At 49.2% G+C, this 16421-nt stretch overlaps 2 protein-coding genes across 5 annotated transcripts in view; one reads left to right on the forward strand and one right to left on the reverse strand.

Moving 5' to 3' along the window:
- The first annotated feature begins 2493 nt into the window (after positions 1-2493).
- Positions 2494-6240, forward strand: LOC144098877 (uncharacterized). The gene has a single exon (XM_077631797.1). It carries the CDS (start codon positions 2580-2582, stop codon positions 6123-6125), a length of 3546 nt encoding a protein of 1181 aa, XP_077487923.1. The 5' UTR covers positions 2494-2579; the 3' UTR covers positions 6126-6240.
- Positions 6241-7561: 1321 nt separating this feature from the next.
- The window catches only part of LOC144098886 (uncharacterized), a 64769-nt gene continuing 55909 nt past the window's right edge, over positions 7562-16421 (reverse strand). For 3 of the 4 annotated variants that reach the window (XM_077631814.1, XM_077631816.1, XM_077631817.1), the window contains exons 3-4: positions 9783-10022; positions 7562-8017 (exon numbers count right to left, since the gene is read on the reverse strand). In XM_077631814.1, the coding sequence (XP_077487940.1) occupies positions 7788-8017; positions 9783-10022 (470 nt within the window). In that variant the 3' untranslated portion in view covers positions 7562-7787. Of the gene's footprint in view, positions 8018-9782; positions 10023-10149; positions 10278-16421 lie in introns of those variants that run through there. The other variant, XM_077631815.1, reaches the window with a different exon arrangement.

A 16421-nucleotide genomic window follows, 5' to 3' on the forward strand; every position in this document is an offset into this window, starting at 1 on the left:
AGGTCGAGACTCAGCTGGCGAACGAAATTGGAGCTTGGCGCCAGCTGTCGCAGCAGGTCCCCCAGTCGACGAGCTACACGCGCACGACTATGTACAAAGTGCCTAGAAACGCTTACAGCTCTTCCACGTCCGCTACTCCTACGGGACTTCTGTCACCCTCCTCAAGTTCCACGGGCTATACATCATGAACTGGACGCAGCTGTGGCTGTCTCACGGTCGTTTTCATCATTGTGAGAGCACCGCGCGTGATTCCCTACCACTAGAAGGAACTTGGGCCAGTGAATCGCTCCAATAGTGAAGCAACTAAACCATAAATCTTGCAGTCATTGGTCCCCGGGTCCCTCCGTTTAGGAGCTGTTTGCGAGCTGTTGTAACAGCGCATAATTTCTTATTTTTCTTTGGCCTATCTGGAGATGACTTAAACTGTACACCACATACTATATACATGAAAGACCAATGACTCAATATGCTGCACCTTTACCTGACGCATCCCTGGGTAATTTGATGCAGAACTTATGAGGTATTCACGAGTGGCTATAAATTGTTTCTGATCGTCGCACGGTATCAAAAAAAAAATGTTTTCCAGAATGTGCAAATGTTATGTATACTTGATCCCACAAATATGCAATGACAAGAGGGTTTCCTCACTGATGGCTGCAATAGGATGTCTAGCTCTTCATCACTAAACCGGAACACGAGGAACGCCAGGCGTAATTCGTGAGAGAGGGAAGGAGTGCAAACGGTCGAGGGCATAAACACAGTCAAGTACGACCGAGGAGGAATACAGGGAGAGGAAAATTGGGTAGCGCGTCACCTTGTCATTAATGTAAAAGGAAGCGAGCAGAGACGCGCACGTCAGCGCGTTAACAAAGCCTCCTTCTTTTGTGGAAGGAAATCAGTAAACCCCCGAGCGAAGCGTGTTCGCTCACTAAAAGTTGACTTGAATCGCAGATGTGCCGCGATTTCCAGCGGCAGTGCCGTGAGAAGCAGACAGATGGAAGACTTGCTTCAACATGAACACCAAATTCGCCTGTTGTCAAGCATGTGTGAAGAATAGGGTCGCATAGCTCTACAAAATGCGATAGCGCTCATATCAGCTTGTCCGCGAAATCTCTCACCGGGCGCCAGAGAAACTATGGCCAAGCCCATAGACGGTGGACAAGGGGTCATCGTGAAGGAAGGCCCTCAAGGTACACTACAAGCGCATGCAGTCACACTTAACTACACTTACTCTGCCGCATCCGTCGCTCACGATCCGATAAACTCGCGTATATACCGCAGAATTAAATACCAATGGAGTTGAGGTTGATGCCAACTGGCTCCTAAGCCCCCCTAAGCTATACCTATATGCAAACTTATACAGTACCTCCATTGCACTAACTGCCCCTCTTCCTGGCACACTGTCTCTTCTCTTGGCCCGTCGCTCTCACCTCTTCCCGGTATCCCCATTCTCCTCCCCCTACCTGGGCCTCATGGTTGGCGGACACCAACGAGGGCGTATACAGCGGCCGGGCTCGCCATCGATATTCTAGGCGTCTGGATTAAGACGGCCAGTAAAAGTGTTTTCCTCCTCATCCTCAGTGAAAGTTATATCCAACATATACACACAGTGTGTACATACTTTGACAGGTACTATATCAACACACTTTAGTCCACTGCAGCGGTGGCCCACGGGTTTTAGCACTTGCCTAGCATGCGGAAGGTGCCGGGTTCGATTCCCAGTGCCGCCGGGTACCCATCTGTGATGCAATGGGTATACAAGCTTTCCCCTGGCCTGGTGCTCGGCTTCTTTAGGTCGAAATGCTTGGGAAATGGGTCTTCTACCTCACCTTGAGAAGAAAAATGCCTTGTGTCATGGCCCTTTTTGGCAAGCCTGAAGCCCTTGCGCCATAAAAAATCACCATTGGCATCATCATCACACTTTTGTCCTGTTCTCATAGTATTTAATTACCGTGCTGGGAGCGGAATCCTAATAGTTGTTCTGTATACAATTAAATCCCTGGTCCTACCTCCGTTCGCTCCCTAAATCAACATACCCACGCAGAGATATCGCTCAGGGCGCCGGTTAATCAGAGCTCTGGGTAGAATATCAACGCGACCAACTTTTCTGCAATCGAAGTTACGACGTTTACTTTTTCAGCTCCCATGAATAGCTCTACTGAGCACCTAGAACTCATCGGCCGCGCACGGCATGACTGAAAAATGTGCTTTGAGAAAAGCCGCCTGCAAAAAGTTGTAGCATGGCGCCATTCCTGCATAGTTAACGAAACCAACTCTCGCCTAGGTGTGCGCGACAACTTTGATGTTTTAGGTCTGTCTGCGCACCCGAGGCTTTTGTCTAAAACGAAGACCGCATGGGTGCTTCGCAGCGGCGCCATGGCAACAGCCATCAGCGGCGAAGAGAAAGAGCACTGTGTGCCGCGCGGCAGGGGGCGCTTGCGATGCCCGCGCAGCGCCTACAGCCGTTGTGGCCGCAAGCTTGATGGAGTAAGGAATCGCGGCGCCTGCTGGCGCCCGTGGCCGGCCGTGTGTTTACGCGGCATCGCATGGACCGCGAAAGAAGCCGCTGAGCGGCCGCCATGTCCAAGAGGGGGGCGGGCCGCTCGGCGCCGGCCCTGCCACCCGGCAGGGGGGGCCGGGGAGGCGCCCCGGGTCGGGCTAGCCCCGGCCGCGGCGGGGCCTCCCCCGGCCGAGGAGGTCCTGGAGGGCCCCCACCACCGCCGCCTGCCGATACGCCACTGGTCGAAATCTCACCGCCCACCGAGAAGGACATCGAGCGCAAGAAGCTCCGAGACATCATGGACCGCAAGGTAATCGTGTGGGACCGGATGATGGGCACTGACAAAGAGGATGACCGCAGGCTCGGCATGGAGATGTTCAAGAGACTCAGCGAGGACGAGATCGCGCTCGCCACCAAGAACCTGTCCAAGGACAAGCTGAAAGAGTTCATCGACCTCAAGATACACTACTTCGACCAGCTGGCCAACGCGAGAAACCATGACAAGCGCGTCGAGGGGCTGAGGCGCTTCAAAAGGGTGGGCGACGACGAGTTCAACCTGGCCAAGATGATGGGGCCAGGCGACAGCCTCGAGGACATGGCCAAGATCCGCGACGAGCTCGACAAGAAGGAAGAGGCCAAGAGAGCTGAGGAAAAGAAGAAGAAAGATCTGCTCGACAAGATCAAGAAGCAGCAGCAGGACTTCGATCAGCGCCTTCCCAAGGTTAGCGTCAGCATGACCGACCCCACCTTGACGCCTCAGATGCTAGCCAAGCAACAGCTTATGCACCTCGCCGAAATCGAAAAGGCCGCCACAGAGAATGTTGCACAGGTCGCCTACGGCATGCCTCATCCTGACGTGATCGCACAGCAGCAGCAGCTCTTGGCTGCAGCAGCACAAATGCCTCCGATGATGCCGCCTTATTCGCCGATGTCTCCTTTCCCTCCCATGATGCCGCCCATGTCACCTATGCCACCGATGTCTCCGCCCATGTCGCCAATGCCGCCCATGATGCCCGGTGGATTCTACGGGGCAATGCCATCCGAGCTTCCCGGTGCGCAGACCCCCCATAGCGCGTTCGGCACTGTTGCAATGGATTTGGACAACAAGATGCGTTTGCTTTCTCAACTCGAAGCAACTCGAACAGCGCTTCAGTCCCAACCCGTGGGCTCACGTTCGAGCATGGCGGATGAGATCAAGGCCAACTTGCGCAAGCTAAACCGCCTCAAGATGAGGCTGATCGACGAGATCCTTGGCGAAGGCGGCATGCCGCAAGGAGGCTTCGGGGAAGTTCGCACATTTGAACACGTGAGGAAGCATCCCGAGGGCGAAAAGTCCAAAAAAGACCGTAAGATCATTGTGGAGTTTGTGGGTCCCGGTGGGAAAATATCAGAGCTTGATTTAGGGAAGGAGGTAGAGAAAATTGAAAAAAGAGGCGGGGAGAAGAAGAAGACAATCATTCTGGAGCAAGAATTCACAGGCGCCATGCAGTCACCGTCCTTAACGAACACCACGACTTGTCCAGTCCACACCTGTCCGGCATACCAGCAGTGTCTTGCCTACGGCTGCATGGCGTCAGCACCTGTAGGTTCCGTGTCGCAAACTGTGTGCCCAAACGAACAGCTTACCTACTCTCATCCCCAGCTAAACTACGCTTACCCTCCGCTGGATGTAAAGCCTGAAGTTATTTGGGAAAGGAAAGAGACTAAAACGTACGCCGACAAGTCGACCTTGATGGACCCGCCGGAGGCGCTGAAATACATGGACGCAGCGGTTATGTCTGACGACCAAACTGTTGTGAAGGAGGAGTATAAGCACTACACGTGCGATGAACCGGTGTTCGAGTCGACTCGAAATTCGCCACCGCTCTCTCCGCCCGCTGGATATCAGCTGATGAAACCAAACTACGTGCCCGTAGTGCCTGTATCTATGCTTCAACAGGGACTTTTGGACACTCGCGCCAGACCGCAACATGAGATTGGCATTTCCGCCACACCGATGGAAGACGACCCGGAGTACGCGCCCGCGTTCTCACATCGCTCGTGCCCGCCCGTTATATCAAAGACCACGATCGTAGTCAACAGAGCAGCAGACGAGGCAGCCTCGTCGCTTCCTGCCTCTCCAGCACCCGCTGTGCCTGTGACCGTGGCAGCACCTAGTCCCGTGGCCGTGGCAGCTAGTCCGGTGGCGATGGCACCCAGTCCGATACAGGTGGCTCCGAGTCCAGTACACATGGGAGCAACTGCAATGCACATGGCCGCCAGTCCTATGCCAATGGCCTCGACTGGTGCACCGACGCCGGTCATGATCCGCCGATCCCGCTCCTCCTCTTCCGGGCGTAGTAACGTGAACAAGAGGGTTCTCCATGCCAGCATGGAACGTCTGGCCAAGTCTATCGACGACATGTACACCACGCTCAGCTCGCCTACGAGAAGCAGGGTGAGGCGGCGGTCGAGGTCGTTTGACGACGACGACGATTCTGACGACTACATGACGAGGACAACTCCACGTCGTCGGCGCAGGCGGCGCGTCTCCAGACGCAGAATGCCGAGGGACTTTCCCGACCAATGGCGGGACGACGACTTTGACGATGACGACGAAGAAATGGACGAGCCGACATACAGAGCGAGAAGACGGGACAGCTGGGGTGGCCGCCACAGGAGGAGCAGGTCGAGGGCATCGGATCAGGACGAGCTGCCTTCGCTCTGGGGTTGGCTCTGTCGGAGCCTCTGCAACCTCACAGAGGGCGCCGACCAGAGAATGCGCGACGAGGCTCGTGACATTCGAGTGCTACAGATGGGCAACCGGATTCGCACCCTCATCCAGAACGTCATTCGTGTATCCAGAGAAGTCATAGAGGCCCGTAGGGCCATCCAGCAAAGCGGCCTCACAGGGGAGGACTACACGAGGAACATCTTCACTGCCGAGAACAAGCTGTGGGAGCTGATTGACCTGGAGGCGCAGTTGGCCAACGAGTTGGCGCTCTATCGGCAGTCCGACCTCGCCACGGACGACCAATACTTTCAGGGCCTAGCCAACGCCGAAGACAAGATACGAAGGCTAATAGGCGTCGAGACGCAGCTGGCGCGAGAAATCGGCAACTGGCGCAAGGCATCTGGCAAGAAGCTCGGCGCGCCTTCCAAGACGACCATATACACGGCTCTGTCACGGCTGCCATCCCTGCCGTCCATGCTGGGCCGCTCGTCGGGCTCGCGCACGAGCTCGTTCTTCTCATCATCCCCCAGTGCGACGACGTCGGCGGCAGGCACGACAACGACAGCTTCGACGTCGGGCTCGGCGACGCCTTCAGGGACCGCGACGCCAACGAGCGCAGCGTCCGGAGCGGCCGGCAGTGCTACGACGACCGCCAGCTCGTCCAGCACCGCCGGCAGCAAAAAGTCGGCAAAGTCCAAGGGGAGCTCGAAAAAGAAGAAGAAGAAGAAAAAGGCAAAATCAAAGAAGAAAAAGAAGTCCAAGGGCAGCTCCAAGAAGAAGAAAAAGAAGAAGAGGCGGTCCAAGAAGTCCAGCAAGAAGAAGAAGAAAAGGCGCAGACGCAAGAGCAAGTCCAAATCCAGCAAGAGCAAAAAGCGCAAGAAGAAGCGTAGGCGGAAGAAGAAGAAGAAGTGAGCGGTGTTCGGGGTGTCTCGTGAGTGCTCATCGTAACACGGCTGATTCGGTCAAGGACGCGCCGCCAGCCGGCGTCTCTGTGAGCTTGTGTCTTATAAGCTGCTGCCCTGCCATGGAAGCGCCTTTGGTCGCTCTTGCAACCGGTATAATGTACGCTGTGTCCAGGATGGCGAATCTTCGAGTTGAGTACATGGCATCATCTTTCGAGTCGAGGCGTCCCTTGGCCAGATGTCCCCAAAAGGCGACCTGTATTCGTTTCCCACGTGCATGTGCCGGCGCGGTACAAATTGATCAATTTATAATTAGAATGAAATACAGGCGTAGCAGTTGTCATCTTCCCTCTTGACCTTCTTGATTCTATTCATCGTCGCGAACATTTCGCCGCTGTAGTTGCAAGGACTGGGTCCCGACACGGAGAGTCGTAGCAGGCTTGCCGCTGATAGCTTCGTTGTAGCATGCCAAGTTTGCAACAACTTGCGCGATGCTGCACTTATCTATGTCCGGTGTTTGGTTGATTGGCAAAACACTCAGGGCTCCAAGGCGCGCAGTTGGAGTGACCTCTCGATTAATTTCGACCACCTGGGGTATTTACCAGCCACCGGAATCACGTACGTGGGTGTTTCTACGTTTCGTCTCAATCCGCCGTCCGTCATTGTATATACGTGATTTAAGGACGTTAAGTATGCTAGATGCCGGTAACACGACAGTCTCCGAGTCTCTGAGAAAGGAAATGGCAGTTTATTAAATGCAGTTCCATTTTTTTTTAATGAAGGCGGCAGGGACACCTTAAAAGTTTGTTTTCATTTCGAAGCGAATTAAGCGGCAATAATTTTTTTTCTAAGGAAAATAATGCTTCTGAATTAGAGCGAATGTGTTGAGATGGCCAATATGACGCGGAAGAATGACAAGGTGAAACTCAACACGTATTTCAGGCAGTGAGCTTGACTACGGATGGTGACAAGTGTAGGGGAGCAATAGACTCTCTAAAACCACGTTAAAAAAGTTGGATGAGAAATGAATACCACATCGGTCCTTGTGGATTAAAAAAAACGAGAAAATACACTATTTTTTGTATATTTTATAAGAATAACAATCTGAGAGCGACTTTGGCTAGTTTATCGAACGTTGAGATACTTAGGAATTATTTTAAGCTTCACAATGGCGCCAGTCAATGCGACACCCGAACGCACACATGCCTAAAAGGTATGCCTAAAAGCAATTAAAAAAAAAAAGTTCAGACCGCTATCTCGAGTCAAGTACGACCGCCCGTACGCGAACAAATACTTGGTGACGGATACAAAGCAGCACATCTGCTTGCATGTTGCAACAATTTTATTTATTTCCGTGAAATAATTACCTGTAGCATCCACTTTCACAACCTGAGCCGTGCCAAGTATATAACCGGGCTAAAAGCAATGTGGTGCGAGATGCAAGTTGTTCGTGTGTTCGTCCGAAGTAAAAAAAAAAGATGCTGCCAGTGATAAGGTCTAAATGTATAAGCTGTGCTGTCAATGTGGAATGGTGGCCGAAATGTGTTCGCATATTAACCTTCGCTAAAACGTGCGGGCGCTTGTGTCCCGGCGCCCAGCGGACGTCAGCCACAGACAAGCGCCATTGTGTGTTCCTTCAGTGACGTCCCCATTGTGGCGTCGCGTCGACGCGTTAGGGCGGTCCGCAGGCGTCCTTGTGGTTGGTCAGTGCCGCCCCGTACCATTCCAGCTCTCCGATGAGCTTGGCCATGCGCTCGGAGAAGCCGCTGTCGGTCGCGCTCCCATCTTCCGAGAGCAGGTTCTGGATCTTGGCGTTGAGGCTGATGAAGGGAACCGTAACCATGCCCAGCTCGCCCAGGAAGCTGCGGAGCTGCATTGCGGCTGCGAGCCCGGCTCCCACACCTGCGTACGGAAGAGGCCCGGATGTTGTCTCCATTATGGTGCACACTCCTTAACAGTACTTAGTTTTAACGAGGGAACAATTGCAAATATTGAAGGCTAATGTGACGAATTGAAATTTCAGGCTAAAGAAAAGGCCGGAGGCTTACTAGAAGACTCAAAATTAAACTGAGAACAGCGCAACGAGCTGTTAAATTGACGGAAGAATTGACGGGCCACCATATGATGTGATGCGACAAGTATACATTAGCAGCAACACTCGTATTACAGTTCGCTTCTACAACGATCATCTTCCCATTGCGTCTTTGATTTCGCCGACGCCTTTTCCATCCGCTGCTGCTTTGTTTTATGGGGGGTGGAGGCTTCTGGAGGATGGAGGTGGGCGGATGGGTGGAGGCTCTCGAAGGGTGAGAGCGGCGGGTGGATCTTCTGCAGGGTGGAGTTATTTGAAAATGGGTGATGGGAGAAGGCGTCGGACACACAAAGAGCGGTATTTCCGCCGAATGAGGGCTTTACTGCTAGCACAGTAAAATAATAGGTGTGTGCGTCCAGGAGCAATGCATGGAGAAAATCGAGTGAGTACGTACTCAGTCTGCAATAAAGAGGAGTAAATGGACTTGGCGCATTAGGATAACAGAGCGAGTATCGAGGCAAGTAAAACGTAGAAGCGGCCGGCAGGGAGTAAAATAGGAATACATGAGAATAGGCAGTTAAGAGCTAATTGGAGATCAATGTGAAATGGCTTAGACATGTTGTGGACGGTATCGGAGCCGGTGGTGGTGACGATGGCGAATAGCAGCTGGCACCTATCCCCAGCGCAAGGCCACAGGGAAGATTTACCCGCCATTACCCATGCGGAACTCAGTATGTGAGCAAAACGGATAAATTCACAGCATGATACTGTTTAGCGCGTTCTGTTCACGGTATTCCTTAAGGCTCCCTTCAGTTGTGAACGTTATATTGCTTCCACTCTATAGGTCCAGGTTCACAATTAGAATACGTCTTCTGCAAGAAAGAGCGCTCCATGATTGGTCTGCGTAGGAGCATTGACTAATAACAGCTGCCGGGATAAAAATAGAAAGGATAAGCACAAGACAGACGGCGTAAGAAAAGTTTCATTATCTTTTCCCATGGACAGCGTGTTCGGTCGTGAGACTCATGAGTCGCTTGGCAGTTTTAGCATAGCGCTATCCTGTACTGTAGTCAGCTATCCTATCCTCTATCCTATCCTCTATTCTATCCTCTATCCTATCTATCCTATCTTCTATCCTATCCTCTATCCTATCTTCTATCCTATCCTCTATCCTATCCTCTATCCTATCCTCTACCCTATCTTCTATCTTATCCTCTATCCTATCCTCTATCCTATCTTCTATCCTATCCTCTATCCTATCCTCTACCCTATCCTCTATCCTATCCTCTATCCTATCCTCTATCCTATCTTCTATCCTATCTTCTATCCTATCGCTATCCTCTATTCTGTCCTCTATCCTATCGCTATCCTCTATCCGCAGCAACCCATCAGGGCCATCTGCGCATGTGCACTTGGCGCCTCGCAGATCTCTTAAGTTTCGGCATCATGGCAACAGCTACCATGGTGGCACCGTTTAGAATCTCATGATCTGACAAGGTCGTCTTTGCCACATTCGTACGCCTCGAATTAGGTGCACACAGTAAGGGGAGACCCTAGCAAGGATGCCGAGAGGGAGTATGTATATGTGGGAGCACAACCACTCCCGGTTTTAGCCATCGCCACCCATATACGCACCGATGGTGTACGAGACGATGGCGCACGGCTTGTGGCGGTACGAGTCCGGAGGGAACTGGTCCATGGCGCTCCCAAGCGCGGGTGCGATGCACCGGTTGTACTCGGGGCACAACACCACGTAGCCCTGCGCCGCCTTGACCTTCTCGTGCAGCTGCGTCAGCCACGCGGGAGGCGTCTCGTCCGGACCGTGGAAGTGCAGCGGCTTGCGCACCGCCAGCAGGTTCGGCTCGTCCTCGGGGTCTGCGACAATGGCGGGGAAGACGCCATCGCGTTCGCTTATTGGCAACAACGCTCGAGAGGCGCACGTACGTAGAAACAAACGTCGAAGGGCACAGCGCTTACTGTAACCAGTGAACTTTTAACTTACAGCAAAAGAACATGTACAGCTGCATGCATGAAAAGGAACACACAATTCCAGGCACTGTTTTGCTGTAAGAGAGCATCGCGCTTGCGCGAGAGCTAGGTAGGTACGACCGTCCTTCACTGATACCCTTTGTCATATTATTTCAAGCGCCTCGTTCTCTTTCTCATTTACATCCCCTCTTTGCCATCCCCCAGTGCAGGGCAGCCAACTGGCACTCTTCACTCTCTTCTAGTATGGTATATGCGTGGTATGATATGGTACGGTACGGTAATAGTATGGTATGGTATGAAATGTGGGGATTAACATTTAAAAGCGCTGCTCAACGCCTTAGTGGAGAGCTCTGAATTAATTTCGACTATATATATATATATATATATATATATATATATATATATATATATATATATATATATATATATATATATATATATATATATATATATATATATATATATATATATATATATATATATACATATATATATATATATATATATATATATATATATATATATATATATATATATATATATATATATATATATGCTGGGACATACACAGTGTGCTCAGTTCGGCACATACGCTGTAATTTTTAAAAGCGCGATGGAATTGTAAGATATGTTACCAGCGCCGGAAGTCCATCACTGCCAGTGAGAATTAACCACATCTAAAATAACTGTGTCCCCGGGAAAGAGGCCACTGCAAACTTTCATTTGAATGAAAGCTTTTTTTTAAATTTCATCGTTTAATCAAAAGATTACAACCCGGTAAACAAAGCTTATCGAACACCCCTCGTACAAAGTGGGCACGCTGCAACTTCCTTTCTATGGTCTTTTCGCGAGGAAACCGCGGCTGAACAACATCCCGTCCGCCTCCGTATTATCGATAAGCGAGCGACCGGCCTTGTGCCACATATATACGACGGGCTCACGCTTCCGTTAAGGAGGGTCCTTCTCGATGCTGAGACCTCGATAGAACAACACCCACTCCAGACAAGGTCTCGCGCTATTCTTCGAGTCTTGGAGTGCCACCGACCTCTTCCCCTATACGCCTCTCGCCTCTCCACGAATGAGCCCCTGTGATAGCTATCTACGCGTCTTCAGTGACGGTGGAGACACCTAGGTGTCTTCACAGTCACTGAAGACGCGGAGATCAAGCTTGCATGCTCTTGCAAACAGGCACATGGACATAACCACAGCGAAATCAATTTCCTCGCGTCTGTTCAAAGCACAGATGCGCTCGAGTGATATGTACATCATTTTTTTTTTTTTTACGCGAGAGCGTATACAGCTCGTTCAGTCGAAAAGCTGTCGGCGAGGTAGTAGTCGGCACTGCGTGTCGGAAATAATCGTGGGCTGCGTAAAAAAAAAAAAAAAGATTGCATCAAGGTAATTTGTGGTTCTAGTGATTTGTGACTGATTGGTGTGTGATAGGCGATGCTGAGTTAATGAAATCATCGTAATTAATTCATTAATTGTTAATTAAACAAATGAAAACGCTGGAAAAAGGGTGTTCGAAGGTGTAAAAATGGTCAGAATGAAAATGCCAATGATTGATTACGGCAATTAAGAAAATTTATGGTGTCTAATTTATCAGTTAACTAACTGAAACAATTTTAAGAAATGAAAAATGCGTTCAGAAGTGTTTACAGCGGGCAAGGCGTCGCGCCGAACGGGCGATGGCATTCCGTGAACCCCTTGGCAACGCTGCAACACGCCCTCACGTCCCACTCTTAAAGACGAAGCTTAAGCGTCCTCCAATTTTTTTTTCTTTTCAAGTCGGGCCCTGAGGGCTTTTAAAGTCAACACGCGTATAGGATGTGGGTTCGAATCCCAACGGCAGCATATGGTTGTATTTTCTTCTGCTTTCTGCAAAATTAGCTACTGTCCAGGATTATTATCCAATTAATTCTCTCCACAAATCAGTACCACAAGAACAAAGTAAAGGAAACTACGATTCCTCTATGATTTCCTTGATTCAGTGACTGCTGGCTTCTTTCGTGCGTATATCTTACCGATCCCCTCACCTCCCTATCCACGTCTGCTCCCTGAAGGTTACGAGGCGCGCCACAGCGGGTTGCGAAAAAAAAAACTCTTTTCGACAATCTCCGTTACCAAAGTTTATTCTACATTGGCATCTTCAGATACGCGCCGTACTAATAAGCACACGATAAACACTGATACATGAAATATACCACGCTTTCGCGCTAATTATAAACTGCAAATGTTATCTTATGACCAACCTCACGTTCTAAACACGCATAAACATTATATGGGTTTAAAAAAAGACAGCTGCAAAAATATTTTGTTGAAATTTGATTTCCTGTCTTCGCGACTGCCTCGGACAGGCAATAGTTCTGGATTCAATCCCCGAACCAGGACAATTTTTTATTCAACTGCGAAGCTTCTGTGAAAACTGTACAGTTTTCCTTTGTAGTAGTATGATGCTGATGAGTAATTACTCCCTTATTACACATTAACTCTCTTCATCGTCTCCTTTCATTGGCTTCAGTCTATTGAACGCCCTAATCCCATTTGTTGGCATTGGATATTTATAGCTTTTTAAATGCCTACTGCTGTAAGAACCCCTTCCGAGAACTGACCATATACCATTAACAAACAAACAAACAAACAAACAATGAAGCAGATCATTCATCGTTATACCACCTCTCTTCCCCTCAAAGTTGCCATCTTGTTTTATCGCTTTTTCTCTGCGCATATATACACTGTTCTCCTTTCCGTGACAGCCGGTGCTGCGCTTTAGCGATGGAGGTCAGGCGCCGGAAATCGGCAGTTTTAGTCACAGTGACCATAGCAGTACGTCACACGCGGTATCAAAAGCAGGTCAGCGGAAGCTCCCTAATTCTTCGCGTGTTAGCGCACTAAGAACCAGCTCGGCGCAAACAGGAATGCTCCCAACGGGCACTGAAACTACACTGGACGTTCAGTGGATGTTCACAGGACGTCCCACACATCCCCAGGACATCCAAGGGAGCTTCAGTGCCCATTCGGCTTTATCGCGTGCTGATCGGATTGAGAGCCGACAAGAGCGGCTGGAGCATCTGCGGACGCTCAGTAGGTCGTTGATATTTTTATTTGGCTGTATACAATAAACGCGGCTACCCGCGACATAAACAAGCCTATCGTATACGTAAGGCGATCATTTACCGTCGTGTGGCCATGCTCGTAATGTTGCGCTGGGCTGCAGTTCCCGCGAGATATATAAAGAAAGAACATTGGCTCCCCGCGATTCCAGATTATACAGAGCAATATTGGCATAACTATAGCCGACTCTCCTGTTGCGCACCGCATATGGAACGCCTCGGCGCAGACGGTTGGCGCCTCTGCTTGCACTATTTCGCCGCCATAACACAGTAATTAACAGTAGTTGAATTACTATTAGCAGTCATCATCATCATCAGTTTTAATGTTGCATGTACATGTTCAGGGCAGTCAAAGCCAAGTCAGACTTGAAAGACTAGCTCCGCAAAATCGGCGAGACGACAACCCCGCAAAACCAGCAAAATAACTTTATATCGGTTTACACTAAGGCATGCCTCCATTATATGGTCATGATAATTCATTTTTTTAGGTGCAGGGGCACCTGTGGCCAAATATCGCAATGGCACAAGGTGTTCTCGCACTGCTCAAGATGGAGTCACACGCATTCCCCAAGCACTTAACCCCAGTCAAGCCAAGCACCAGGTTAGGGGAAGTCTTGTACTTTTTGTATCAGCGGTGTATGCCCGGCGGCACTGGGGATCGAACCCCGTACCTCCCGCTTGCTCAGACTACTACAATCGGATACAACTCAAGAACTAAGCGGCTTTTCCCCGCTAAAGGACCCCCTTCTATTCAATGGTTGACAATGCAGAGAGTGGCAGATGAAAGGCGATAGTCCCCTCCCTCCATGGTCGGGGGGGATAGCTACCTCCCTGCATTGTCACGCTAGCAGGTGCATGAGAATCGGCCGACGCCATTGGTTGGAAGGGGATCCTCCTTTGTCGGGGAAAAGCCGTTTCGTTCTTGAGTTGTATCCGACTATAGTTGCGTACTGCTGCGGTACCAATATGGTAGTGGTTTTTTTTATTAAAATAATGGTAAAAAGGAAGGAAAAGATTTTTGCTAGCCCCGGCATCTGCCATCGATACTGAAGCACCCGAGCTGGGGCAGCGGAAATGAAGGATAGCAGGCAGAATGGAGAAATGAAATGAAAGAGGTGAGGGGACAGGAAGAGAGGATAGGGGGAGAGGTAATATATACAAACTATGTACCAATATACGGATCGGTTTCATTAATAGTTACAGAGAATTATAACAATAATAATATTTTATACGCTCAAGCCGAGAGCGCGGTTATGAAGCAATCCAGAGCAGGGCTTGGGAATTTCGACCAGTCGGGACTGTTTAACATGCGTGCGTAAGACTCAATACGCGGGCGCTCATGCATTTTGCCGCCACCAAAACGCGGCCGCTGCGGCCTGGTGCTCGGTAGCACAGAGTGTGTAATTTACCCACTGGGTCGCCGAGACGGGCAATGCAAAAGGCACAAACATCGGCAGCCCCGTAACCGACGAGAGAGAGAGCGAAACGCCCGGCGAACCCGATTCCAGCCCGACGCGTCCTTCGCTCCGTCGCACGTGGAGGCAGCTATCGAGCAAGGAGGAATCGGCCTTTTCACCGCCGGAAACGTTATCGGAACAGCGCAAACGCCTGGACGCGAAAAGAGGATATAGACAGGGCGCTGACTCACAACTGATCTTACGCAGGCTTTGCACTGCTTATATTTGTTTGTTTGTTTGTTTGTTTGTTTGTTTGTATGTATGTATGTTAATTTACAGATACCTTACAGGACTAAAGAAAGGCATTTCATTTCATTTCATTTTATTACCTTAAAGGCCCCAAAAGAGGGGTGTTACAGCGCTAGGGATGAACCAGCGGCATGGACGTGTATGTATATATATATATATATATATATATATATATATATATATATATATATATATATATATATATATATATATATATATATATTCCGAAGCATCTCGCCCCAGAACGGGGGAAACCTTGTACCCATTAGAAAACCGGTGGGTCCCCGGCGGTACTTGGAGTCCAATCCAGCACCTCCCGATATATATATATATATATATATATATATATATATATATATATATATATATATATATATATATATATATATATATATATATATATATATATATATATATATATATATATATATATATATATATATATATATATATATATATATATATATATATATATATATATATATATATATATATATATATATCAGACTAGGCAAATGAAATGAGGGGCTCGTTTGACAGACTTATGAAGGGAGCCAACAGTCACCGAAACCGAAACCAAGGTGCATAGGGGAATGTTTTAATTTTTTATTTAATGTGTAGTGCTGATCAGTGGGATACTAATACTTAGATTAATCTACCGCTTAAAGAAAATTACTTATAAAGCAGCAGAAAAAACAACCATGCCACCGGTGGGATCCAGCGGCATGGTTGTTTATATATATATATATATAGTGCTTTATGGACAGTATGCAATAAACACTGCACTGCGAATTCCAATCCCAACCGAGTCAACAACGAAAAATACTGATGAACTCCTACATTTAATTATTAAACGCTATTTATTACTCGAGTATAGGCATGGTCACGTTATCGAATCGAGTTATTGGGGTGTGTGCGTGCTCATCGAGCCTCCACCACGGGCTGTGAGAAAACGGCGTTCTACATAGAGCCGTTCCAGATAACTTCGCGTGCACTGTGCGTGAGTTTCCTTAACTTCGACCGAAATCTCTACCGCTCTTTGTTCTCCCTCGCCCGAGCAAGTGCGGCAGATGCAGCGGCCATCAGCCCTGCGATCTTGTGCTCACAAGAAGCAGACCGGGCAGCCGACCCTGGCAGCGTCTTCAGACGCACCTGGTGTACTGTCGCAGTCAGTATAGTTCAGATGCAAAGATCGCATGATCTAAGAGTTCATTTCTCGGAAGACCGGAACGCCTGAACAAGCTTTGCGGACGATACAGACACGAAACTCTTCCGTCTCGTCTTGAAATGATGTATGACGTGGCCTGCTACATCCAGCACGAACGCTTCAATTGAATTCCATAGCTAAAGCTTTTCGAAATTTACCGGCTAAAGAATTGGAACCTGCGAACCATGTAGATTTTCTCAATCACACCATTTTCGAGGCCCCGAACCGAAACCCGTGTTTCTGAAGGTGCTTCCCGGTT

This window comes from Amblyomma americanum, chromosome 7 (assembly GCF_052857255.1).
Source record: "Amblyomma americanum isolate KBUSLIRL-KWMA chromosome 7, ASM5285725v1, whole genome shotgun sequence".
Lineage (NCBI taxonomy): Eukaryota > Metazoa > Arthropoda > Arachnida > Ixodida > Ixodidae > Amblyomma > Amblyomma americanum.

Bases quoted from the DNA above. Each gene is read 5' to 3' on its own strand.
- LOC144098877 (XM_077631797.1), top strand. From the start codon at position 2,580: ATGTCCAAGAGGGGGGCGGGCCGCTCGGCGCCGGCCCTGCCACCCGGC.